General features: G+C 40.0%; 3 protein-coding genes across 4 annotated transcripts; 2 read left to right on the top strand and 1 right to left on the bottom strand.

The window, feature by feature from the left end:
• Positions 1–343: 343 nt before the first annotated feature.
• On the bottom strand, positions 344–11,964 carry LOC146457479 (uncharacterized). The gene is made up of 13 exons (XM_085091894.1): positions 11,753–11,964; positions 10,056–10,111; positions 9,777–9,879; positions 7,530–7,592; positions 7,180–7,266; positions 6,162–6,227; positions 5,652–5,712; positions 4,819–4,916; positions 3,738–3,828; positions 3,354–3,390; positions 2,433–2,557; positions 1,388–1,442; positions 344–754 (listed from the first exon to the last, which is right to left on the bottom strand). The coding sequence occupies exons 1-13, from the start codon at positions 11,919–11,921 to the stop codon at positions 695–697; spliced, it is 1,071 nt and encodes a 356-aa protein (XP_084948020.1). The 5' UTR covers positions 11,922–11,964; the 3' UTR covers positions 344–694.
• A 215-nt stretch (positions 11,965–12,179) lies between these two features.
• LOC146457478 (KIF-binding protein-like) lies at positions 12,180–18,844 on the top strand. Its single transcript, XM_085091893.1, has 5 exons — positions 12,180–12,734; positions 13,480–13,745; positions 15,425–15,658; positions 16,279–16,418; positions 17,338–18,844. The coding sequence occupies exons 1-5, from the start codon at positions 12,208–12,210 to the stop codon at positions 18,025–18,027; spliced, it is 1,857 nt and encodes a 618-aa protein (XP_084948019.1). The 5' UTR covers positions 12,180–12,207; the 3' UTR covers positions 18,028–18,844.
• A 2,116-nt stretch (positions 18,845–20,960) lies between these two features.
• On the top strand, positions 20,961–23,228 carry LOC146457477 (arylsulfatase B-like). Of its 2 annotated transcripts, XM_085091898.1 has the most exons (3): positions 21,000–21,092; positions 21,135–22,730; positions 22,955–23,228. In XM_085091898.1, exons 2-3 carry the CDS (start codon positions 22,617–22,619, stop codon positions 23,162–23,164), a joined length of 324 nt encoding a protein of 107 aa, XP_084948024.1. In that variant the 5' UTR covers positions 21,000–21,092; positions 21,135–22,616; the 3' UTR covers positions 23,165–23,228. The 2 variants fall into 2 exon arrangements, with proteins under 2 accessions (XP_084948023.1, XP_084948024.1); XM_085091897.1 differs by having other exon boundaries at positions 20,961–22,730.
• Positions 23,229–27,317: the final 4,089 nt, after the last annotated feature.

Here is a 27,317-nt window from a genome sequence, read left to right as displayed (position 1 = left end):
CTGACGAGCTAGAGAAAATTCAGCGCCGTGCACTTAGAATTATTTTCCCAGACTTAGGCTACCAAGAGGCTCTTAAAGAGTGCAACATTACCACCCTCCATCAACGGCGCCAATGGCTGACGGAGAGACTATTCAATGAGATTAAGGACAACAGCCTCCCCAAATTACATGGCCTTTTGCCGCCACGTAATCTTAGCACCGTAGCTTTAAGGAGAAAGCGCGCTTTTAACGTACCTATTTGTAGAACAAATAGATTTAAGAATAGTTTTATCATGCATAACGCGGCTATTTTCTAACGTTTTTATCGTATATCCGCGGCTATTTTTTATATTTTACGACGTAGTATCTTTGTTCCTTTGTTTTTTATTGTCACTTATACTGTTATTTATTTATTTATAATAGTTTTTTTTATCTTATCGCGTATTTTAGCATTATATATTGTACAGTCCGTAATATAATCCAGCCTCTGGGCTGCAATGGACTTTTAATAAAGCTATCTATCTATCTATCTAAATTTGTATCAAGGAATCTATTTCTTACTTTATTACTATTATTTTGTTTGTTTATTATTTTTTAGCAGGGCCGTTCTATAAAACACAGCTTGTGATGAACGCACCCTGCCTTAAGATGATGATGATGATGATGATGATTAAATTCTACCCATTGAAATAAAACACTAGACATGCAGCAGTTGTTACGAGTGTGGATCAACCATGATCTTGCAGCCTTCTCCAGATTTGAGCAGCTCAAATGCCTGCAAAAGATATCATGCATTAATAACCAGACAGAAAAAGAAATTGAAAAGCTCACGCAAACATTCCACGGACTAAGAGTAAATTGAAAATAGAACATCTGTAAGAAAAGCATCCTCATCGTTTGTCACCCAGTGGCTTAAAATACAGTCAACTCTCGCCTTACGGGCACCCCGATAATACGCACAGCAACTAAATCCCCGGCAAAAATAAATTACAGACGTTTGACTGAAATAAATTTCCATGATCAAGGGCTCTCGCTATTAAGGACACTAACTCGCAGTCTCGAGAGTGTCCACCATAAAGGGAGTTGACTCTAGTTGAAAGGTCGGTCAGTTGTTGTTCAAATTTCTTATCCCCAGCCATTTTGAATGGTAGTCTGTAAGTCACTCCGAAAGTGAGTCAGTCCGTGTACATCTGTTAGTCACACAGGAAAAGGAACTACGGCAGTTAGACTCGGAATAATAATGGCAGTGCTATAGCGATAGAAGTTATAGTCAAGAAAATTCACTCCTTAGTCCTAGAATGGAAATGGACACCTCTAAGTGGGAACTCACGGAACAAACGACCCATAGAAAGGATAGATGCGAGCTGTAATACCCTAATCACACAAACGTAAAGTATATCCGACTCACCTTTTCAAACTGGCTCATTGGAATCTCATGAGTGATGACTGGTGTCACATCAACTCTGCAAGAAATTGGGTAAATGATGATAATGACGATGATGATGATGATGATGATGATGATGATGATGATGATGATGATGATGATGATGATGATGATGATGATGATGATATAACACAACAGTGATAATAAGAAGGTGCCAAACAGTATGGACGGTAAAAAAGGAAACTTGGGAAAGTGTGAAGACAAACAAAGGGGCAAACAATTAGGAGTGAAATAATCAAGTTTTCTATGAAGCATTTTTTAGATCCAACATCAAAATCTCCAAACAGTCTAAAATGAAAAATAAAGCAAATTATGTGACACTTTAAGCCTTCGATGTAATTTGGCCGAACAAAGTTTAACCTATTCTAGATAGACGTCAGATTTTGGGGAACTGTATAGCTCACAACATCTTTTCTCCACGCACCATCTTTCCTTCACTCCACACAATCTGATGGCCTTGAGCAGGCTGCAGTTCAGTCATGTTACCCAGAGGGCGTTTACAAGCCATATCACACAAACCCAAATCATCTCAAAGGCTCATTATACGGTTCTACCATCGTGATACAAAAAAAAGAGGTTTTTCTCCGGGTACACCGGTTTTCCCCTCTCCTAAAAAACCAACATTTCTAAATTCCAATTCGATCTGGAAAGTGTCCCCAATTAGTGCCCTGCACTAAATACATTGTCACTTAAATAAAGTGATTTATTTATTTATTTATTTATTTATTTATTTTTTATTTTTAAAGATAGTAGAATTTGCTTTAAGAAATAGGCAAAACTGACAGCGCTGGTGCTAAGTTTGACACTGGGCGCTTGAGTTTTTTATTTGCGCTTTGTAACTGCCACGTTTACAATCCGCCCGGCAATTTAAACGTTCTGTGTCTACAATGACGCAGTTTACTCCCTCGCTTTTCCCATGTTTTCTTACATGGCTATGTCAATATTTCTTGAAATGCACCTTAAGATTGTGCACCGTTTCTATTTCAATATTTTTTTCAACTGTACTTACTTGTTGCTAAACAGTAATTCTTCGGACTTTTCCCAAGTGCTGAAAATCTTTCTCCCGTGAATGGTTTTTATTGTCAGAGACTTAAACAATATATCCTGGAGAAAGTTTTCCACATGAAGAGGTTGCTATCGGGAAATAAAGAGGAAAGAGAACACTCAGACAAAGCCGCTAGAGAATATCGGCAAACTAAAACTGTACTTCGATTATTAACTTACTTAACCAGTAGCTTGCGAGAACAGACGCCTTTTCCGCCGGGCTTTTGTTTCACACGCCGCTGGTGAAACAAAAGCTGGAAAAGGGATCGACTGCTCTCGCAGGCTACTCAATCAGTAGCCCGTTATCAGATCTTACAAGCCGACAAAGGACGTCTACTTTACGAGATAACTGTTTCAGTGGCCTTGTTTCAGGAAAGAAGCGGAAGATAGGGGTGTTCGCGCCCTTCCCACTAAGCCATGTGCCCCTGTTTTCAGCTCTTTCCACGAAATGCATTGGCCCCTGGAGACGAGGCAGCAAAGTTCTGGAGCCTTAGAACGGCGCTTATTCGGTATGGTTCGCTTGAAACCCACCCTGGGTACCAGAGGCTTTTCTTGTGAGGTTTCCGGCTGGTGACGTCGATTTTTGGCCGATGCTAAGTCCTCGCGACACGCGAGCAAAAACCTCTAGTACCCAGGCTACTTGAAACCAACTTCAAAGGAGACATTGTCAGCGACATTTTCAACTGAGTTCTTTATTTGTTGGTGTTATTGTTACCGAAAAAAAAAATAGTTATGCTTATTTCTTCTCTTGGTTTATTCAAGTTGTCAATTTTAATTATTCTTTAAAAGAAGCTCCCCCGAAAAAACGCAGCATCAAAATGTCGAGAAATTTTTATTAGGCCCTTATTTTGAGTAAGTAAGGTATTTAATATCTAATTAAATTTACCTTAAGTAGTCCTACAAGTACGATTCTTCCACCTTTTCTACGAAGAAACAAAACGCGCCAACGTGAATGTACACTCAATATTCACCGAGTTCCTGTTTTCCACTTAAATACAAATTTCAGACTTAAGCTTATACGATCGCTCCAATACTGAATTTGGATCTTCCGATCACTAAGAATGGATTCTTGCAACTGCGAATCGGTTTTAGCTATTTAGCCAGTTCCTGAAAAAGCGATTAAACTTTTCCAAATCGCACTGAGTTGTAGCGATAACTAGATGAGCGATTTTTCTTTTCAAGAAAATTAGACAAGTGTGACGATGTAGCACATACAATCCTGCAAAGGTAGAACCAATGACAAAATGAAGCACCTTTTTCCAATATTCACCTCAGTAATGAGAAGCAGTTGTTGACTAACGGAGCTGCTCCCGAGCACTCGAGAAGACAACCAACACCATCTCCTGACGTTTCTCTAAAAACTGGAAAACAACATGAAGTTTTACTCCCAGTAAATCCAACTCAACTACGCGTTATAGCGCGATACAACAATGATTGATGAATGAAGACGATATATCACTTATATGGTTGTGGTTTTCCCCAGAAATTGTACAAATCGGTCAAGATTAAAATGGATTGCATCTTTGTTGGTAGTTTGAAATGTTAGGGAGGCGAAAGAGAGTCTCTTAAACGAGAAGAAGGCTGACATTCCATACTTTGTTAACTAAACTACCATATTTATCAGCAAATAGAGCCATAGCGAATTTTTCAGCCTAGATTGACAGACCGTTTAAAAAATAAAAAGGAAAGGGCTCTGGCAATTTTTTTTTTTTTTTTTTTCATACGAAATAAGCAATATGTATGCAAGTTTTAACCGTACTGTTTCGGGATAATTGACGTCTATAATTTTCCAAAACGGAACAGATTCAACTAATTTCTTTTTCAAAAATAAGTTTTTGTGTAAACGCTAACATACATGCTAACCTGTTTTGGTTTGTTTGTTTTGGGTGCCGCGCGTGTATTTGGCTCCGCCCGGGTTCGGTACCGCATACACTTTAGCCGAACAGTTTCAAAGTAAATTAATAACAATAATTCCTCGTGTAAACGCTGGATTACATTTTCTAGATACTAGTTAACTCTTCATTCGGGCCGTTCCATTTTTCTCATCTTGTAAACAGCGCTACAACAGATTCAAGAACCATCTATATAGCATGATCCTTCAATTGAGGGCAGTCTTAACGTTTACTAAAAATTTAAAATAGAGTCAGTTGGCTAAGCTAGCGCACTCGTGTGAAGAAATTTGGAAGGGAAGCACTAAAATAAGCCTTATTTGAGCCACAGAAAATAATTTATTTGTTTGTGGCGACAAATAAAAGAGGCTTCGTAAAAATCGGTTACAGGAAATTGGGTTTTGTTGTTTGTTTGTTTGTTTGTTTGTTTGTTCGTCTTTTTGCAATGCTAAATATACAAACCAGTCTCTTTCAGGTTTTGCGTTTTTCCATTCACCAATACATCTGCACCCATCTGTTTTGCTTTGTGAAGTCGCTCCTCTACGATATCTGTAGCTATACTACAAAAACAAGAGAGAAAAAAAAGAAAAAGAAAAAAGAAACAGACAAAAATACTGTAAGTTTTAAGACTCCACTGACGTGAAATACGACGGACAACTTTAGTGCTTAATTTTGCAAGGTATGTCTCAGCGAAAGTTCACTAATCTGCGATCAGGCTTTCCAGGGGGTTTACGGTCAAAATGACCCAAGGACAAAACGCCTCCAACAGACAAGACATAACGCCCCCAACTGAAGACATGACGCCCTCGAAGTCAGTTAAGCAGAGAATGAAGAATTTAGAGGTTTAGTTGTTTTGTTCGTCGTATTTCTTTACTTGTTCGAAGTTTGAAGCTCTAATAGAAAGCGTGCTTGTAGCTTCTCACTCTTAGAACAAAGAATATGCATGTATATCTTGATTGTCTTTGGGGGCGTTGTGGCTTACAAATGAAGTGGAGTTTTGTCGGAGGCGTTTTATTTTGGGGGCGTTTTGACCGGTTACCTTCCAGGGCACTCAGTTGGCCCTGCCAATTGAGAAACCCGGCAAGACTCCTTACGAAAAAGTTTTATGAGTTTTTATTGTAGCTAACAAAGTTGTGGCTTACATCCTGGTGCTAGACACTCATACCATTGGGCCTAGGGGACGTCAATCAAGCTATGGACTGGATGACATAAAGAGCATTGAAACTGCGTTCACAAACTTTACTTACATCCCTACAGTATGTCACTAAAATCCACTATTTAAAGCTAAGACCTACATTTTGATGGCTCCCATACACTTGGCAATCCCAACCGCAATTAAACCAATAGGGCCACACCCTGTGGAGTAAAAAGGGAGGTAAACCTTCATAAGCCTTGAGGTCCACTACTGACTGGCTGTTTGGGTTAGTTAAATCAATTTAGAGATTTAGCTATTAGACAAAAGGAAAAATAAAACGGATCCACATTTAGCACACAAACCAATCTTAATTATTTTCACAACCCCAGCTGCACACAGTAAAATCAGGCAAGATTAGAGTATTGTTTTCGGTTTTTTGACCAAAACTCTGACATGCACCCTCTTTGCAGTCAACCATATAACTTTATGAAGAGAGTGGTAAGTCTGCATAAGGAAGAAATGGACAAAGATAGCGATTATCAAACAAAGGAATTCCTTGTTTAACAACTTCTTTGAAGCATGGAAGGAGAGGGCTGACTGCAAACCCCTCAACCACAGCTCAGGATCCGCCTTTGAGTCATACTAAATACTTATATACATAAGTTTTAACCTTGAATCAGTATGGTGTCCCCACTTGGATCAACCTCTTCCAGTGCCTGATGTGCAACACCAAATGCTAGAAACAATCCAAAAACATTTTAACCAAATTTAATAGCTCCTTGGCAATAGCAATGTGCAGATTACTGTGCAATGACTGTATAGCTCAATGTGAACTGCATGACTCTTAAAAGAGCAGTTAGAAGTTGCAAGTTCCATCCAAACAATGAAACTCCTCGTATTTGCCATTCAGTGACACTCAGTCTAGAAGATGTATTGTGAGGGTTCACTGTAGGTAGGTATATTGCACATGACAGGCACAAATAACCCCAATGAGTATTGGTAGCATGCAGGAACTAAGATAATACTACTCCCCCTGGATGATCCAGATGCTAGCTAAAGGGCTTTTTTTGTGAGTTGTTGATTACAAACCAAATTGGAATCTTTGTTGTGTGTGAATCTGGACCTTCTTACCCCAGCCATCGCCCTCTAGAGTGAAAATTAATCAAAACAACAGGTGTACATATAATTTTGCGACTTTGGTGATCATGTTCATAAACATTTAAGGACGGTACCCAAAAAAAGCTCCTTTTTCTACTCAACATATATGTGTTTGCTCATCTCAGAGCCTGATGTGCCTTGACGATGTGCCTTGACGAAAACGAAGATATTTTACACGGTTTATGACTGTGTGGGTAATGCAGATCTTAGCAAGGGCTGTTGGGATCCAAAACGAAAATTAAGGGTGACCATGCATTTTTCAGAGATAATTAACCTTCAATTTGGGGGGAAATGCCATACATTGTTTAGTAGTTTACAGCTTTTTTGAATTGTTGTTGCTTACTTATCTCTGAAAAATGCGTGGTTACCCCCAATTTTCTTTTTGGATTCAAAGATCCCTTGTTAAAATCTAGCTTTCCCGCATAGTCATAAACTGTGCAAAAATACCTTTGTCTTAGAATGTTATTAGGAGGTTGATATCCGTCCTTAACACATGCATGACCTTATTGGTTTTTATTAGAGTATCTTACGTTCCAGTAAACAGGCCTTATCCACCTCAAGGTTTGTTTTCAGTTGATAGCAGTAACAAGCTGGAATGATGGTATACTGTGCGAACCCTGTAGAAAAAAACAAATCCATTATTAGTTTGCTTGTTGGTTTGTATTCTCAGATTTGTCATTTTCTTTGCTACTGTCATTTTTATTCTGTTTTCTACATACATGCTGCCTCTCCCTCCAATTTTACTAAAATGAAATATTTTGAAAGATTTTGTGTATCTTTGTCTACAGTTTGACAAACCCTAACTGTACCCCTACCCCAAACCTAATACTTGAAATCATTCTTTAAAATTCTTGCATCTCAGATAATCTATTGCTATTACCTCCATAAATTGTTCCTCTTCCATGACCAAACTGATTCAGATTCTGACAGATGTGACGCAAATCTAGCATGTATGAAAACACCGAACATTACTGTATTTAAAAATTTCACTTGGATGGAGATACAAACACATTCCTTCATTCTGTCAGTATTATATTGTGTAAGTTAGTATTATGTAAGTAAGTATTATGTTGTAAAAACAATTAAAAAAAGAAAAAACATTCCGTCATTCACATTAATAAACATTAATTGAAGGGCTCCGTGGAAAAAGGGCGTAAGTGACGATTTTGGCCATTTTTTTAAATGTCATCCAAATGAGCTGAAATTTTGCATGTGGCTTTTGATGTAATAGAAAAACGTTGCCCTGTATTTTTTTTCGCAAATTTCTGCTTCATTTTGAAGAAAAACCTTAAGCAAAAAACGCGTCGGCGTTCTTTGCATTCTTTTATTCAAAGCGGAAACAAAAGAAACCGATTAAGTTCTTTGTTTCGTAAAATCAACCGAGCGGGAAATTTGAAGTCCGATATGAATAACAATGGTATTTTAAGCCTTTATTGAAAACCGCGTCGATTAGTATATGCCGCCGTGGCACACTCGGTTAGGCGAGTGGAATGCTGATTGCGGATGGTACCCGGTTCGATGCGCGCGAGATTCTATTTTTCTTTCCATTCACGGTCTCTAATTTTTTTTTTTTTTTTTTTTTTTTTGCGCTTCGTTTTCGAGAAATAACGCATGCAAAAAAACTTATTTGGCTGGTATTTGAATGGAATCGATTCAACAGCATCAGTCAGCTTTACGGAACGTAACCATTCGAAATCAGTTAAGCGCTCAAGAGAAAGCCAATGTTTACATGTTTTTGTCAATGGCAACGCGAATGCCTTCTGCGTTAAAGTTACATAATATTTACACTGTTTTACAGCGGTTTTGCCAACGATAAACCAATGATTCAACACAATATTTTTTTGTGCTTATAGTTAATGTTTTGCAAAGCAAAGCTATAACGGGAAAAAAGTCAAAACGACGGGAACGAAATCTGTTCTTTTTGGAACAGCGAGCTGGTCTGATCGATCATTCCTAAAATTGAGCTGATTTTAGTTCACGGCTTACCTCCTACATTTATCGTACGCCAAGCCTAAACGCCAGATAGAAGTTACATGGGTGCATGTCAAAGACATCGAAACACTGTATCGATATCGAATCCGTCGAGATTTAAACACAGAAAGCCAATGTTTACATTCGATCACGGCTTTCTGCGTAAGTTACAAAATGAACTTTTCAGTAAAAATTAATTTTACTGCTCACCAGTAAAAGTAAACCGACTCAATGTAAGTAGGTTTTTGCTGAACGTTTGCGTGTTTTGTTTAATCGAACACCCGAAGCGGAACAAAATCAATACATCTTCTTATTAAAAGAGCGCCTCTTTTTTTTTCTTCCTTCCTCCTTTTTTATATGCCTTAAGCTTCCCTTTTGATTAATATTTTCACGTGAACAGGCCGATTTCTCTTGCAACAAAAGTTGACCAAACCACTCGCAAGTGTTAGCTGAAGTGAATTTCGGGAGTGCTACTTTCATGATTTTTGTACCCTCCTGAGAAATCGAGCAAAGAGAAAGCCTCCGACTTAAAGCTTATGTCCGGTCTTTGTAATTCAAAGGCATCAAAATCACGAAACAACAAAATGAAATCGCGGGCGGAAACGGCACATGCCCATTCTAGCCTAATCAGGCTGATTTTACTTTGTTAACCTACAAACCGTTTACCTGGCCTAAATGTTACATAAGTTAGAAGTTATATACAGCTTAACAACGAGAAAGCCTCCGACTAGATATTTTAAAAATCACAGCCTTTAATGTTTATGAGTTTTGTCAACGATAAACCAACGATTCAACAAAAATAAGTTATTGGAGCTAAAAGCCGGTCTTTCTTTAAAGCAAAGCTTAATTGAAAAAAGAGTAAAGGCGACAGAAACGATATCGATTCTTTTTGGTGCCACCATAAAGCACTACATCGATGCCTGTCAAAAACATATCACCATGCGTTGTGTCAAATCCGTCGAGAAGTTGCTTAACACGGCTTTCTACGTTTACCCTCGCAGTACGATCTCTGTTAGATTCAAAACTGCAAGCGCGACCGATCAATTTGTTGAAGACAGTTTAATTCAATAATAAAAACATTAGTTATTTAAAAATATCACATCATGCCAGTTATTCATAAATATCATGATTGGATATCATAAATATCATATCATACCATGCAAGCACTGGTAGCACTTTCCACAATAAAAGTGATTTTCACAACAGACACGTTGTCCAACAGAAAATTCTTCTCCACAGTCAGGACCTACCTGGACAACCTAAAAAATTCAAATGAATGGAGAGTTCAAAGACTGAGAAATAAATGAACTGGCATGCTCTGGACAACCTATAATAAGACTTAATGTGACCAGTGTTTAAATAAGTGGATTCAGTAAAAATGTGTCAGCTTTTGAATGATTAAAAAAACAATTATGTTAAATGACAACAATCCTACCTCTCCAACACATTCGTGACCAGGGATAAAAGGTAAAGATGCTATCTTCTTTGCAGCTAGAGCAAACAGAGACAGAACAAAACTAGAACTCGGTAACTTGTAACATTTTTTGACAGCTTCAAGAAAAACATATATGTACACCAGATATTCAAATCCCTAGATGACTTAGTAAGTGATGTTGGAAATCAATAGACCCTTATCCCTCAGCGGCCATGTTGAGTTTCAGGGGATTAAAAAGCTTTGTTTTTGCATGGCAAGCCTCGGCCAGACGCTAATTCAGTGCAAGCCTAGCCATGAAAAAACAAAGCTTTTTATTCTCGTGGGACTCAACATGGCTGCCGAGTAATAAAGTTCTATTGAATGCCATCTTGAAATATAGTCGGTTGAGTTTGTTGTTGGTTCTTGTCCTTGCTCCTAGAGGTTTTTCTTTGGGTACTCCAGTTTTCCCCTCTCCTCAAAAACAAACATTCCCAAATCCCAGTTCATCTGGAAAGTGTCCCCAATTAGTGCTCTGTGCTAATACACTGACACTTAAATAAAGTTATTTATTTTTTTATTTATTTTTTATTTTAATGGAAAACTGGGCATACAAGATTTCATCTCTCCTGTTATTAAGGTTGCAAACAATAAGGTGAATTTTTCACTGGATACAGTTTTTTTTTTTTCAAATAGTTGGCATCCATCATGACCAGGGATAAAAGTTAAGGAGTCCCGCTCTGACTGCTAGCTGGAGTTGTTTCTCGGTAGCCCCAAGTTCAACTCCTTGGCCATGCTCGTAAATAACCAGCTGGTCTGCCTCCTGCCAGTTACGTTTTTTAACCATATTATGTTCTGATTTAAATTATTTCTTGGCCCCACTAGCACTTGTGCTATAAACCTTGCCAAGGGTGAATAAAGTTCATTTAATTTTTTATTTTTAATTTAATTTAATCCGTTGGATGCCTTTAGACACCCTTCTGGCTAAAACCTTGATGTGAGCTAATTCTCACAAAAATACTTCATTTGAGGCAGAAATTTAGTAGTGAGGCTGATAATCATTCAAGACAAAAACAAAACATGAAAAATACCATACTCTATTGGGCCACACATCTCCAAATAGAGCCGAGAATTTACCCAGCCTCATAACACCAATCAGAAGACCTTGTGACATCTGATGAATCAGGCATAAATTAAATACTTTTAAAAATAGTACACCTCCCAGCCCTGTAAAGAAGTATGTCAATACAATACAATACAAAACACTGTCGTATCAGCAGTAAATATAGGAGTGCCTCCCCTCCCCACTTCCAAAGGGCCAAAAAAAAACTTAATGGAATATTTTTTATGCTCTTTCCTTCCTAATTATTCCAGTCTGCCTTCATATCTGCAAATCTAAATTGAACACTGTTTGTTGTATCCTTGTAGTCAATATGACAAATCTATCGTCCGTTTAAGAAAGTCCGATCCACGATTCCATACTTGTGGTGGTGACACTGCCTGGTACCAAATAAATGGATTTGCATGGATGCATAAATCGCGACCAATACGTTAACAACAAACAGAGAATTGTGAATAAACCTTATTTCTCATACACAAGCAGCAGTCTTGCATAGAACAAGTGGCACTAAAATTCTACGTGAGAATGGCCGTGAAAATCCTGTGGCCTGCATACTGTGCAAAATTAAAAATATTGAGAAATTTTCTGGGAATTTTCTTACCTTCATTCCACGCGTAAAGGATGGAATCTGAACCACATATAGACACTTTAAGAACTTTTACAAGAAGTTCTCCTTTGCCAGGTTGTGGAACAGGAATATCTTTGTAAACATACGACGCTTTCTGTTCTTCCTTTATAAGCACTTTCATGAACTCAGCTGTGGCAGACATTTTCCCTTTTAAAATATAAGTGAGGACTGGTGACTAGTAACTACCCATGTGGACCGTTCTGTAGATGCAAATGAGGGGTAGGGAGGTCCAGAAGGAATCGTTCTTGTGTTGAATAAGACTTTTTTAGATGAAAAGCAAAAATATCTTTATCAAAACTTCTAAATTGGAAGAATTAAACCTTTTTCTACTTTCTCAGTTGATTAGCCTTTTTTAAATTTATCACTTTCAATATTATTCATTGCGGTCTCCCTACCCCTCCGTGGCAATTTGAAACTGACGGTTCAAAATGGCGGAAGAGTTGGAGGCGATTGAGGTCAGCATCGAAGAACGATTGGAAGACATAAACAACTGGCTGAAAAATGAAGGATACGAAAAATACAAAGAGGCAAGACGCTTGTCCGAAGAAGATTCTCGCGAGGATCCCGAAACAGACCCGTTCAAGTCGAAATACAGCGCCAGAAATATCTTATCAGAGTTGAAAGCCAAACTAGAATCTTTCCAAGACGATGATATTCCCAGCGAAAAATTGAAAATCTTAATGTCTGCTCTTGACTACCAGATTGGCCAAAACTACATCGAAACTGAGGAATTAAGCACGGGCGAGGAACACATTGAACGATCCATCAAGACACTTGAGGAACATCGGCTTGATAGAAGGTGCTGTTCGGTTTACCTTCATGCTTTGAACGAGCTGGGAATTTTGTGGTCGAAGAGAGGTGATTCCGAGAAAGCTTTGGGGTTTCTTCAAGATGCAGAGAAGTTGTACCTCACCTTTACCAAAGAGGAAGGTGGCGCGCCGTATGAAATTCATGAGTAAGTTGGCTTGCCCATTTCTACTACAGTGTTATTTTGAAGTCAAAATATTGCAAAAGTGCATGGAGGACTGACCAATAACCTACAGAGTTAAAATTAACCTACTTACAATGTTATCGCTGTTAAAACCAATGGCAAATGCCATTGCCATTGCAAAGTAAAAGAAAAAAAAAGAAAAAAATGCCAGTCTTGCTACTTGACTGTGGCTCGTAGCATACTTCTTTTTTCTTACCATGTTTTGACGTCATCTCACACGACCCCACACGACCCAACAAGCTCTGAGCTTTAAACCCCGTCATGTTTAAATAAAGGATATGTATGTATGTATGTATCTATGCGTTATCAGAGCACAGACACATCGCAAAATGGAATCTATTTGTTAAATAATATGGTAGGCACAATAGTATTTCTGCTTACTCGGGTCTGGGAATGTGCGCAGGCTAATTTCCCGAACAGCAGTTGGTCATCAAGCTTAATAAAATGATGACTGTTGATTTGTGGCCACCTGCAAATGCAGCTGAATGATGATGAATTTAATGATTCATGTGTAAATACAACCAAACTCACCATTATTTTGTCTCCCAGTAGTTTAGTGGGTAGAATGTCCAAGCAGTGAGTTGTAAGTGACATGGCTTCAACTCATATCATAAAAATGCATGACAAACTGAATTGAAACTCAACAATAGCCAGTAACATTAAATTTTGTCAATGTACACTGTAAAAGCCATTTTCTGTTTCTTTGCAGACTTTTCTACCCTGAAGACAATTTCAAGTCTGATTTTGAACGAGAAAGGGAGTTCAGTGCAACCTTCACACATACTCTCTATTACCTTGCACAAGTCAATGCAGCTCTGGGGCATACAAAGAAAGGAGCCATGTATTGCCATACGACTCTGTGCCGTCAGCTGGAGACACAGCAGTATGATCCAGTGGACTGGGGTCTAAATTGTGCAACATTGTCTCAATACTACATCACACAAGGGAACTACACACTGTCAAGGCACTGTTTGGGTATGTGGTGTGATTCAATGTATTCAGTCAAACCTGCGTTAAGCATTCTAGATGCCCTTAGGAAATGGAAAGGGGAAATGTCTACTTACTGTAAGAGCCAGTTCAGACGCCGTACTTCACATGAACCAAATCAAATTTAATTAAGTTGGTATCAAGTACAGTGTCTGAATCAATTCAGAATGGTCAATCTAATTGGGATTGGCCATCAGCCATTTTTCTCGCCTGGCTCATCCGGGATCAACAGCTGTGGACCAGCTCTGACTCAGACACTGTACTTCACATGACCTGAATCAAATCATAAACTAATACAAATCTGCAATTTTCTTCAGCCATAGTATGCTTCAGTGAATTAAGTTTGGCATCTGAATCAATTCAGCCAGGATTAGTTAATTTGGGGCGGTCTAAATTCAAATCCGATTCTGCTCATGTGAAGTACGCCATCTGAACCTGGCCTAAATATGTACTTAAATACATGCTAGGTACAAATTGAAGAGCTTGCTGAAGTCAGAAAATCTGCTAATTTCATTTGCCACCCCTATGGATGTTTGGGTACCCTGTTTACCTGTCAGCTAGAATCCTGGGAGACATGTTTTGTAGATTGGCAAGATGTGCCTATTAGACTAGGTTAGTTAACCTGGCTCATGTTCTGGCTCAAAAGTGGCTTCACCCGAAGTGGTTTCTTCACATTTGATCTAAAGTTGCTTCATAGTATTCAAAAACTGGGCCTTGGAGTTAAATGTTTGCATATGAGCAGCAGTTGTTTCTGAACACCTTAGACCATTACCTCTGTAAAATACTGTCTCCATTTCCTCCTAGATCCATGCTCCCATACATAACTTATGCGAGGTAGCAGAACTACAATCCTGGCCAAATCATTATGGACATGAGGCCTCAATGGGGTCAATCTATGCATGGTTTCATACCCCCCCCCCCCCCCCCCATAAAATGAGTCCCCCTTAAGGCAAGCCAGTGCCAGTGATGTCTACTAGTGTTAGTATCAACACTGAACACTGGGTGGGGGGGGGTAACCTAATGGGGGACTTATAGTGAAGATGTTGATGCTGTGTTGGGGCAACTAAACTGGCCAAAAAACTTTAAAACAAATGTCCCTAACCCAATAATATTGGCCATTATTACAGAATTTTTCTGTGAGCTTGAGACTTTCTTAGCCTTGCAAAAGAAAGTGAGACTCCAAGATTGCTTCATGAACAAAATCAAGACTAAGATAGTTGTGAAATTTGACTAAAATTTTGCAAGATGCATATTTTTTGAAAGACTATGAACTACCCCAATCCATCTAGCCTCCCAAGCAGTCACTTTTAGGGGACTCGTATTATCTCCTCCCCTCAAATACTAGTCCCTAAAAAAACCGCGTGGGAGGCTACAATCCATCTCACTTAAACCTTGTTGTAGAGGTTAACATATATGTTGTAGTTAATTTCTTATCTCAGTTAATTTTAAGTTTTCCTTTGTTGTTATGGATGGTACTGAGTGTAAAACAAAGGAAAACATCCATAACAAGTAATGAGTGTGAAACAAAGGAATCGCGCTATTAACTACATGTACAACATAAACATGAAGGTCAAATCTGCAGAGTGCTGTGAAGTCCCGGAAATTTACCATCTAAAATACTTCAGTAGTATTGAAGGTGATATAATGTCAATATTATTTGCACATAGCTTGCGCTAGTCGTGTGTTCTCAGAAGCCGAAGAATCAACTCCTCGGGAAACTGTGTCAGAGGATGATAGTCAAGAAGAACGTGAGAGAAAGGAGAGGATTCCACAAAGAAAGGCTGACATTTCCCGGTGCTGGAGTAAATATTGTTTAGACCTGTTGAAGTCATCAAGGGATAAGTTGATCCAAGAACTGAGAAACAGTAATCAGGGTGATGAAGACCGAAACACGGAGCAAGGTTTGAAAATATATTTTTGTTTGCTTTTGTTTGTTTGTCGCCGTTTATGGTTCAGTCCATACTTGAACCATATCAATGGTTTCAGGGAAGTGGTCAAAACTTCTATACTCAAATTGCAACCCACCAAACCACAAAATTGATCGCGGTCTCCGCCTGCACCCCCCTCCCCCCTCCACAACCTCAGAAGGTGGTGTCTTTTTTGCATAGCCACCGCTCTATCCAGCAGTAAAAAATTACAATGAGATTCAAACCTCCCTTTTCTTGTTTTTCTAGCAATGTTGACTCTTGCTAACTGAATATTTCTGTGTCAACTCAAATTTTAAAGCCAATAAAATTATTTTTTCGATAATGTTCATGAGATAGGTGGTGCGGTCTTTGATAACCCAGCCCCCTACCCCAGAAAAGGTTGGTCCTCTTCGAAAAAACTGTTATGACCAGTTACCTAAGTCCAGAGCCCATAGTCCCAACATAACAGGTACTTTAAGTTTACACATACCACGTTTTGACACAATTTAACTTCAAGAGCTCTGAAACGACCTTGACGTGACCCTGTCTACAGACCCCGTAACATCAAACAATAACGTCTAGGCCATGACTGATGATAATCTTTACTCTTGCAGAGGCTTCTGACAACGATGGTACCAAAAGTCGGGAAGGAGACGAAGAGGGTGACAGGAAAGAGCCCCTTCGATTTGAGTCCCTTGAAGTCACGTCCCTGGAGCAGTCAGTACCAGATCACGTGATCAAAACATATGATGAGGTAAAAATGAGGCGCGAATTCACTCGTACCCACCATTCTCATAAGTGGCATAATAACCACTGCTCATCTCGTTTAAACGCGAAAGGAATCATGACTAAAAGAGGTTTTTCTTTCACATGTATTGCCGTACCTAAAACCTTGAATTACGGGTAAAATGAAAACTGTTTCATTAAATTTTCGTCCTGTTCTTGATGACTGGTACAACTTCATTCTGAATTCAATGAAATGAATTAAACTTGGGTAGAAGAACGAAACCGCGTGACAAACATAGTTTTGGGTACAAGGTTGATATGCAAGTATTAGAGGTATTTAGAATTATGTTTAAGGCTAACGGAAATGACCACGTGATCATGTTTATTCTACTTTTGCCCCTCGCTGTTTTCAGTTTCTTAGCAAAATTCGGTAGTTTTGCATTAGCATCAAAGGCCAGAATTACTTTGCACTATTCTCATCTATGTACCCATTTTTTCAAGAAAACATAAACTTGAATCTCACGTTTTCCATTTCCCGTAAACGTGATTCCAAATACCACAGTTCCGTCTGCCTTCCAAGTACCCTGCTAGCAGAGGTTTCTTTATTTCTGGAAAGTCTTTTAGCATGTACGAAGTCGTTCGCGTCTCTGGTATTTCGGATTACGATCTAGTGCATGCTCAACGCGAAATGTAAGCGGCTCGTGGCAGAGGCTTCTCTCGGGGAAGTAAACAAGCCGACTACACGAAATACAAGAGCCGCGAACGACTTCGTACATGCTAAAAGACTTGCCAAAAAGAAACCCCTGCTAGCAGGCTAACTTCCAAGTTTCTTGTGAAATCAACGAACGTTTCCTTCATATGTTTTATACTTGTGCAGGTACTCTATCTGTTCCAACAAATTACAATGACTTGCACGTCTTTTTTATTTTTCATCTTCCGCTTCACAGGCTCGCACGCTATTTCTGGAGGGTCAGAAGTGGCTCAACGTCTCCAAAGAATTTTACGTCCTTGATGGTCACGTGTCAAATTACGTAGAGATCCTGCAGGACATGAGCCAGCTGTACAAACTGCTGGCCTTCTTCGACGAAGATTTTGAGAGGAGATGCAAGATGCACAAGCGACGAGTAGATACGCTTAGTGAGGTGCTGATCGAGCTAAATCCACAACACTATCTACTTGTTTGCCGGCAGCTGATGTTTGAAATAGCTGAGGCCTACAGTGACATGGTGGATTTGAAAATCGCCATTTCCGAAGAATCAGGCGGGCCTCCCAGCGTGCACGCAGTCAAGAAAATAAATACTTTGATTAACCAGAGCGTTAAGTTCTTCCAGAGCTTTCTTGATTCTTTGAAGCGTAGCGGTGAATTACCCGAGAAGTTTGACGAAGACACGGTGCGTCCGGCCCTCGTGGCGCAGTTCTACATAGCAAGACTATACTCCAAGTTGATATGCGCTGATAAACGAGGGAAAGTTGAAAATCTGAAAAAGAGTTTGGATATTTACCAGTATCTTGTCAAATACTGTGACACCCACCCTGATATGCCGGAGGGATCATTCAAAGACGAGCTTGACGTTTCCAGGGAAATGGCGCAACTTTTGCCTCTCAAGATGGACAAGATCATGAGGTCGGAGCTGTGACATTTTCCAGGAGATTTCTGCGTGTGTTGAGTCCTTTTGATAACATAACATAGCCTTACCTCTTTCCGTCGTATTCGAGGGCGGTGATTATAGTGTTGCAGTAGTATGAAAATGACACTCTTAGTGGCTGCTGCAATCAGTGAGCGAAAACTATCACGTGACTGTATATAGACGAATATTACATCCTCCATTTCACGCGTGTATGTGATCCACTCGAACGTCTTGTAAATAAATGTGCACCAGAATCTCAGAAACCAACATATAAACTCACGGAAATATGATGCAGAATATAATATATTCTAAACGGAAATTTTCGTTCACAATTACTGATCCATCGATAATAATTATTATTTATATTATTTTTAGCTGTTAATCCTACATACCTCTTACTAACCGAGTTCGAGGTCTGTGCTGTGAGTTACGGACAGGAGGTTAGTAAGATATTTATTATACAGCTTTTTCGACAAAGGTTGTCCAAAAAAAGCGTAAAAGCGTACGCGACAATGCCGAAAGGTAGTCTGGGAAATACCCAATAAATTTCGATAAAAGCTCTGAATCCATAATGCCTCGAACGTACAGCTACTATGCTCGTAAATTTTGTTTCACCTCTTCAGCTTTTAAGTTCTGCCGGAGGCATTTGCGAATTATTAGCTTATTTTGATGTTACAGTTGCTAGTTTGATGTTGAGGAAATTTATCCTGCGAACTTAAAGAAGAAAGAGTTTGAAAACAGATAAGAAGGTGTTTACAGCTCTAATTATTGGCCTTCGATGGCCACAAAAATCACCAACTAATAAACGAATGAACATTAATCTCAAGTCTTACGTGTAACACTTCTTTAAAGCAGTAAGCTAACAGCCGTCACTAGAAGCAGTAAGCTTTTCGGCAAAAAGAAGTAATTGAGAAATTCACTTCTGACCGATGTTAAAAAATTTAGCACCGATCTGTGAAAGAAATCTGCTCAATTCGGCAGCTTTTAGCTTGACCACGTAATTTCTGGCAAGAAACGTACTTAATTCTTTGCAACCTTTAGCTCGGTAATCCCTAACTTGTTTAACCATTGCCTGTTTTACAGGCACTCGGTATTAAAATTTTTTTTATGCTAAACTATGTCCGGCTTATTACGTTAAACCATAAACTCGTAAAATGTTACTTTACAAAATTTGGTGGAAGCGCCGAATATTCATGTGCGTAGAAAACGCTCGCGACGATGGGCTTAACTGGTCTCCTCAAGGACTTACCACCAATTTGAAATAAATGGTTGAAACTGACTTCTCAAATGAAATTTAAGTTTATGTATATCAGCTTTGCGGAGAATACTTTTATATTTGTACTGTAAGGTTTAATGTTTTCTACTCAGTCAAAAGAATTTCCTGGAGTTATCCCCAATGCTTTAGTTTACAGCTGTAGTGTTATAAGTTAAGACTGAGGAACTTAAACGTGTACAGGGTAATAAAATGTTATTAAACATCGAATGTATTTTCCGTAGACTTCCAGGAATTGCTTCAAATATCCTGAGAAACGTATCGCCGCAATTCATCGGAATTTATCTTCACTTGATTTCAAACTCTTTGCCTTCTAAAATAAACCTGGCTTTCCGTACGAGAAACAGGATTTCTCCGCTAGATATTGTAAGTGTTCTTTAGTGTATTTTAAGGCCTCAATTCGAGGGCCGCGAAATCGAGGAAAATTCAGTGATACCGTACTGAGAAATCTCAAAAGCTTCTGGCACAGAAAACGCAGGCTATTCACGTACACAGCCTGTAATGGTCATCTGCGAAGCCACCGGTGGTGGCCACGTAGCGTAGTTTGATGCGAGAACCGCTTTTAATACGGTTACCATTACAGTCCGACCTCTATTAAGCGGCCACCCTCCATTAAGCGGCCACTTTCCAAAGTCCCGAATTATTTGTCAGTAAAATGCTGTATTCGATACCTCTATTCAACGGCCACCTTTTTTGCTGTTGCAAGTCAAGTATTTCTTGGTTTTTACCTCTATTAAGCGGCCAGCAAATTACCTTTTCAAGCGAAATGGCGACAGATAATATGAAGATGATAACTGATAAGAACAAGAACTGCAATTTAATCTCCACTATCACCGATCAACTCCGACACTTTGCCCAGTTTCTCGGTTACCAGAACCTTGCCCAATCTAATGGAAAGGCAAATGACTTGATCTCCTCGTTACTCCGAGCTCTACAACAGCAAACAGCAGTGACGGATTATTTTAAATAAATCGTCCGTGAAATACTTTGAGCTAAATTTTTTACAGACTGTTGATGCAAGAAAAGGCCTAAGAAACTTGATGTTTTGTTACATAGATTTGCATATTTTTCTGTGGATACTCAACCGGCTAAAAATATTCTGTACTTATCGACTACGTGCTCTCTGTGTTAGAGCTAGAACTATGCACGGACTTGAAATGCGCAAATACAGGGCACTTAATGTTTTGTTTCAATGATTTTTTCATTCATCTTCACAAATGTTCACCTTTCAACAAGCGTTTTGCTATATAGAGGCAATAAAGTTACGTTGACTGCCATTTCTACCCAAGTTTTATTGTACCTCTATTAAACGGCCAACCTCTATTAAGCGGCCAGTTTTCAAAGTCCCCAGGGTGGCCGCTCAATAGAGGTCCGACTGTCAGTTGTAGGCGGTATCGGGTCGACATCAGGATGATGATTGCTAGTTGTTGGATTCTCTCCCCATGCTCGGACACCATGGGAGCATATCTAGTTTGTCCTGCTAGAAGTCGATACACTGTTTGAAACCGGCTTTCCAGTCGTCATCCTTTGTGCTTGAGAAAGATAACCAGTCTGTTTCAGTACGTCACCAGTCTATTCCAGGGCTTCACCAGTTTATTCCAGGGCGATACCAGCTATTCTAGGACAACACCAGTCCATTCCAGGGTCTCAACAGTCTGTTCATCGGCGTCACCAATATATCTCAGGGCGTCACCATTCTGTTCGTCGGTGTCACCAGTCTATTCCTTAGCGACATTAGGCTATTCCAGGGCGTCATCAGTCTGTTTCTTGGCGTCGCCAGTCTATTTCTCGGCGACATTAGGTTATTCCAGGACGTCACCAGTTCGTTCCTCGGCGACATTAGGCTATTACAGGGCGTCGTCAGCCTCTTCCTTGGCGTCACCAGTCTATTCCTCTTCAACATTAGGCTATTCCAAGGCGTCATCAGTCTGTTCCTCGCCCTCACCAGTTTATTACAGGGTAACAACAGCCTATTCTAGGACGTCAAAAGTCTGTTCCAAGGCGTCATCAGTCTTTTTTTCAAGGGCGTCACCAGTCTATTCCCTGTTGCCACCAGTCTATTCCCCGTTGCCACCAGTCTATTCCAGGGCGTCACCAGTCTGTTCCTCGGCGTCAAAAGTCTATTCCGGGGCTACACCAGTCTCTCCTAGGCGTCACCTTACTATCCAAGGAGTCCCGGCTTACTGACAAACGACCAATATCATCAACTACTTATTATGTTAAGGGTGTACAAATATGACTTGTCAGTACTTCACTTACCATATTATCTAGGTTTACCCATCATTTATTTCTCTGGGAGGGAACCTAAGTTTTACAAGCCCCATGGTTATTATTAGGCTCCCTTGCCACTACTTTTCTATCTCTTGTACTTTTATCACTGTAACTTTGTAATCATTTTTATCCACGTTAATGATTGTAATTTATTAATCATTATAACTTAATTGTGTGTGGCAAATAAACTAAATAAAAAATAAATAAATAAATACTTCGCTGACCAATCAGGTCAACAACCAGAGACATTTATACCATCTACCGACGTTCCACAAATTACTTGACTCTGAAGATGACTTCCGCTCAGGTTGTCGAAACGTCAGTCCATGTGACCTCAAACTGTCTTTCTCAGGACTACACTCACCAGGTTGATCATAATTTACGTACTGATAACATGACTCCTGGGTTCAAACCATTTATAGTTATCCAAGGAGTCATGTATACAGAGGATATCATATAGTGGCTTGAACTGGCAACTACGAGGCATCACCCATTCACCCTCATCAACCGCTGACCAGGTACTATTGTGGTTTCGGCGGCTATCAACATGACCACAATTCCTGGCTCCGCCAGCGGCAGATACAACTTGGTGATGCCCAGTCAGGCGTCCAGTAGCAGCAATCGTATGGTATATAAATAATATAACATAAGAATTTGAAGGGAAACTACTACACCGATAAACCCAAAACAACAACACTTTATCGATTTTACTTTTCACCACAACCAACGTTCACTGAAAGTAGTTTTAGAAATTTACGCATCACTCATTCGAACTTAAGGTACTGCTTAGTTCTTTACTGTCTGGTCTTTTTTGTTCTGTTGCGCTGTACTGTGTCTTAAAATAAGATCGGTTTAATTTGCTATTGATATCATCTTTATTGTGTGTAATTGTCGCGTTGCAGGTGGCTCATATGATCCACAAAAACCTATCCCCATTGATGGCTTTGATGTGTGGAAAACGATATCCCGCGGAGACGATTCTCCTAGAACTGAAATCTTACTCAACATTGACAATCCACCTTCCAATCCACGTAAACATGATCACTTTCAAGGAATGGCTCTCCGAATGGGAAGCATGAAGCTGTTGATGAATGTAAAAAATGTCACCTGGCTTAAGCCACCCGAGCTGGGGGATGTCTTAAATGAAAAAGGCGAGCAAAATAAGCTGGTAAGTAAGCTGCAGTGGCAATTTTATTCACCTACCCTAATTCCTCGCGGGCCCGAGCGTAGCGAGGTTAATAAATTTGTCGGGCCGAGCCGGCCCGAGCGGAGCTAAGCCGCCCAGTCAAGTGCAAATTCAGGCCGGGGGCATGTCCCGCTGTCCCCTACAAAGAAAATGAACCTTCGAACGCGTCTCCATAATTTCTGATTACCGCTAGTTTAATCACGCAGGGCAATCGACTGGACGTTGTACTTTACAACATTACCGCTGACCCAGAGGAGCGACACGACCTCAGCGAAGAGCTACCTGATGTTTTAGAGAAGATGAGAGAAAGGATGAAATACTATCAGGAGAGTGCTGTTCCCGCTGCATTCAAAGACGGCGATCCAAATGCATTGATAGAAGCTCGCAAGAATGGAATATGGGGGCCGTGGATGTAAACTCACTTTAGAAAAGTCTGGTCACGGTGTAGATAGGGAAAGTTGAATAAAACAGTTACTGATTGATGCACTTCATTGTTTAATAAGTGCTCGTGAACGTTACCCTTTTACCATTTATTTGTCCTTCCTGTTTATTATCTACGTGGAGCTCAAGTGTTATGTAGTTGCCACTCTTCATAAGGCTTCCGTTGGTTTTGTTTTGCTTCTCCTTCATGAACAATTTTGTGTTTTGCTCCACTCTTGGAGAGCCAGGGCCGAGCTAGTCTGAGCAGAATAAAGTAAAACCCTGCACAATTGGCACGAAAAATGTTTTCCAGAACGGGTAAAAGAGCCGCTGGTTCTTGAAAACTTTTTTGCCACTTTTTTCTCCATCCCGTCCCCGACTAGCTATCCCTGTGTATCCAAGAATGGTCTTGGACCCGTATGCTTTACGTTTTTAAATAAGTTTCTTTATCAACGCTTAAGGCCCGTTCATCGGAGCGATTTTTGATGCAACTTTGGTCCCCCTTCACTTTGCACAAGGCTTTGACTTCCGAAATCGCCTCACGTCGATCTGAATCAGCTGTGATTTCATCGCGATATCGCTGAGAAATCCTACAGCAGTTCAGAGTTACTTGGGAATGTCCTGAAAAGGCGTACCCTTTTTGTTGTTGACCAAAACTTGCAGCCTAACCTTCTATGCTTGTATCTTTTGCCACAAACTATGCGACGAGGATTTTTGAAAAGATAGTTGCGGTTTCGTTCATTAAAAAAAAACCAAAGGTAACCTGGAATATCGCTTGATGTTCTAAGGGTGGATCCGAGTTACAAAGGAACCTCGCCTGTGTAACTCAGTGCCAGGGGTTTCATATCCGTTTATAGCGAATTTGTTAGAAAACGACCAAAAGCTTCGTTATATCGGAGTTTTGCTAATAACAGGATCTCATATGGTAGAGTTGACGGTTCACAGCGTGCGAATACTCATTTTTGCCACTTGTCATATTTCGGAAACGCGCCATTTTGAACAAAGCGCGAACTTTTTTCCCGTGGAAACTGCGCCACAATTTTAATGAAGATATGACATTTAAAAAGAAAGAAAAGATTTGGGAGTGAACCTTTTCAAGCCTTGTGGGTTTCGGCTACTTATTTAAATTTTTTTTGGGAAGTTGGCAGAAATGATAACAACCAAAGTGGTTAAAGCTTTGCAGCTATTTACTATTTATTTTAACTGTCAAAATTCCTGCGCTGATTGACTCCTAGCTACTGTCTATAAGCCGTACAGACAATAAAAACGACGTCAGATGTAACAGAAAATAACCCATTGATCACCGTGCCGGCCAAAATCTGCTCGTTCTAATTCCTCGATGATTAAAAGTACTTTAATTTCATGATTTACTCCTAAAACAATTTACACTATACTACGAGTTTAAATATCGATTTCGAAAATGATTTTATGTGCGGCCTGAACCCTGGTCGAAAGTTATGGTCGTGGGCCGCGGAAGGGATCTCCATAAGCGCGAAGACAAACAACAAATAACAAAGCCGAACCTAACGTTAATTCAGCAATAGCGGTTTTCAATTGAATTCAATTCAATAGCGGTTTTCAATTCTCAATTTCAATTCTGAGTAAAAAGTACCCGGCCGCCATGGACGCTCTCTGCCTGGTTCATTTGGGGTCCAGAGAAGGCGAACGTTCTGAACATGAACCCTCTCCTCGAGTCCTACCATTTTAACCATGCCTTTAGTTGGCTCTCCTCCCTTTTTTTCTTATACTGATCAGTTCTGATAACTGCTGTTTAAGGGCGTCGTTACTTTCCGGAGTCTCGCATTCTAAAAGTTTAATCGACATATCTTTAAACTGTGTGGCTTTAGTCTTACTAAGCTTTCTGGGAACGACGATTTACAGACTTTTTGAAGTGAAATTCACATTTCTTGATGCGGTTAACAGCACTATCTCCAAATACCTTTCGTATCGTACTGCACTAAGATTCGATCCGGCCATGTCCGTGCACCAGCCGATGGGATTAAAAACTGTTACGGTACCTCCCGAGACTTTTACCAACACCAGATTGAATAACTCGTTTTCAGTATTTTCTGAAACAGCCTCCATTGTTGCTAAGGGAATCTATCGCCGCAACAAAGGAGAGTTTTGGTCTATTGCATGAAGAATCTAGTTTAAACTAGCTAGATTTCCCGGGAATTGACACTTAAAAAACGTGTTTTATTTGTTGTTGTACACGTAGAAGAGTTTGGTTTAAAATCGAACGGAGAAACCGTCTTCGCGCTAATGCAGGTTCCTTCCAAAGAGAGCAAAGAAAATAGTATCAATAATCTATCAATAACGTTAATAATCATTAATAATTATTAATAACGACCCACGACCATGAGACACTCCCCTTGAAATGTAACGTTGCAAAAATGCTGTTTACTGTTTGCTCCTAAATCAGGCAGTTTAAAGAAAAGTTATTACTTTGGGTTTCGATAAGGACTGACAAAAGGGTTTCGTCTCTGCAATTACCAAATGTAAATTACCCGAAATTTAGACTCCCTATGGTCTGACCTCTGGTAAGCGACCACGTCCCGTAAGCGACCACATATCCTTGACATTATGGGTGGTCGCTTACGGGAGGTTCGACCGTATTATTATTAAATACTGTAAGTTACGGATCCTTGTTTTCCCTTCGGTTTATGGCGTGCATAAATGAACGGGAAAAAACTCGGTCCGTAACTTACAGTACGGACCGACAGTAAGTTACGGACCGACAACTCGGTTAGTAAGAGGTATTTATTGACAATTTTGAGTGAAAATGGTTGAAAAGCGAGTTAGCGGAAAGAGCCGTAGATTTCAGTACAAATCAGGCACCGCGAAAATCTCATTACGAAGCAACAGTTTCAAGCAAATGTCTGTTGATTTTGTAACAAGATGAACATATATCTTTTGGGCCCAGTGGCGAACACGCCACCAGGCAGCTCCCTTTTCCATTCCTCTGGATAGTTCATAAGATGAACAACTGCTGGAAAGTGTGGGCCGGCTTCGTCGGTTGCAACACTTTCGTTTGTAAGGCCTAATTTATAGCAATTCCATTGCATTCCCTGCCTACTCCACATGCCCCTCGCATTTTAACGAGCGCTTGGCAAGAGACGGCGGGGCATTATTAGAGAAGTCTGGATACGAGACTTACGGAGCGTGCGCTCGCATTTCAGTCGCGTACAATAGGTTGGAAATAAGGGATAAAATCTGCACTCTGTTCAATTCATGTAAACTTCATGTATTGATCTCTCACAGTAAAGTGTATCCGCCGTCGTTGTTTGTGTGGTGTTTTGGGCTCATGTACTGCGATTTTGCTTTGTTTTTGAGAGGGGGTGGGGTAGGGTGCTTGAATTACTTTCTACGCGTCTGAATTGCGACTCACATGTTTGGGAGTCGTTATCAAACCTTGTCAGCCATCTTTATTGTTGATAACATTGGAGGTGCAATTTATGTTGGAAGAGCCACGACTGTTGTAACATTCCAGTTGAATATCTTAACGGGTACGTTTCTATTGGTCAGTTGTTCCAATAACATTTATACAAAATCTATTGTGGTTTGTGCGCGGTCAAGGCCAAATATGGCATTGAGTTTCTCTGGCTTCATAGCCATTGATTATGGTTTGCCTTACGACGGGTTTCAACTATATCGATTTCACTGAGGAAAAAGTTGTCGTTTACGCGAGGTGTTCACACAGAGGTTCGATTATACTTACTGCGATCGACGTAAAGAACGCACTCCTAATACAGATTGGAGTCAAGATTGAGCAAGAAATTCATGGTAAGGTACCATATAGTCACCCACATAACCCTTGTATGGGACAACCAACGAATGAATCAATGGATCTTGGGACGCATATCTGGTATCCCCCGCAGATTTTGCAGGGACATCATCACCAACTTGGCAAAGGAGAGAGAGAGAGCATGGTGACATCGAACGCACTCCCTGCTCTTTGATTATTACTAGTTTATAAAGAATAAGGGCGTCGTTTCATAGCTACAGTAACACAAGTTTCAAAGGAGGACTTGCATGGCATAAAACCACAACAGTGTTTTCGTGTAAAGGAATTCACTTTCTAATAACTCCCGGAGGAGGCAAGACCCTAGTGAACGTACAAAAGCAATATGTTACACACTACTGAGACAC

This window comes from Pavona decussata, unplaced genomic scaffold, assembly GCF_977016875.1.
Source record: "Pavona decussata unplaced genomic scaffold, jaPavDecu1.1 SCAFFOLD_242, whole genome shotgun sequence".
In the NCBI taxonomy this organism is placed as follows: Eukaryota; Metazoa; Cnidaria; class Anthozoa; order Scleractinia; family Agariciidae; genus Pavona; species Pavona decussata.
Note: the sequence above shows the minus strand (reverse complement) of the source record. Positions and strands in the feature narration are given on the sequence as shown.

Coding starts and splice junctions, on each gene's coding strand:
- LOC146457479 (XM_085091894.1), bottom strand. CDS start 11,921: ATGTCTGCCACAGCTGAGTTCATGAAAGTGCTTATAAAGGAAGAACAG. Junction 7,267..7,529: donor AAGAGGAACAATTTATGGAG/GTAATAGCAATA, acceptor TTTTTTCTACAG/GGTTCGCACAGTATACCATC. Junction 3,391..3,737: donor AACTGCTTCTCATTACTGAG/GTGAATATTGGA, acceptor GTTTCTTCGTAG/AAAAGGTGGAAGAATCGTAC.
- LOC146457478 (XM_085091893.1), top strand. CDS start 12,208: ATGGCGGAAGAGTTGGAGGCGATTGAGGTCAGCATCGAAGAACGATTG. Junction 13,746..15,424: donor ACTGTCAAGGCACTGTTTGG/GTATGTGGTGTG, acceptor ATTTGCACATAG/CTTGCGCTAGTCGTGTGTTC. Junction 16,419..17,337: donor TGATCAAAACATATGATGAG/GTAAAAATGAGG, acceptor TCCGCTTCACAG/GCTCGCACGCTATTTCTGGA.
- LOC146457477 (XM_085091897.1), top strand. CDS start 22,617: ATGGCTCTCCGAATGGGAAGCATGAAGCTGTTGATGAATGTAAAAAAT. Junction 22,731..22,954: donor AAGGCGAGCAAAATAAGCTG/GTAAGTAAGCTG, acceptor TTAATCACGCAG/GGCAATCGACTGGACGTTGT.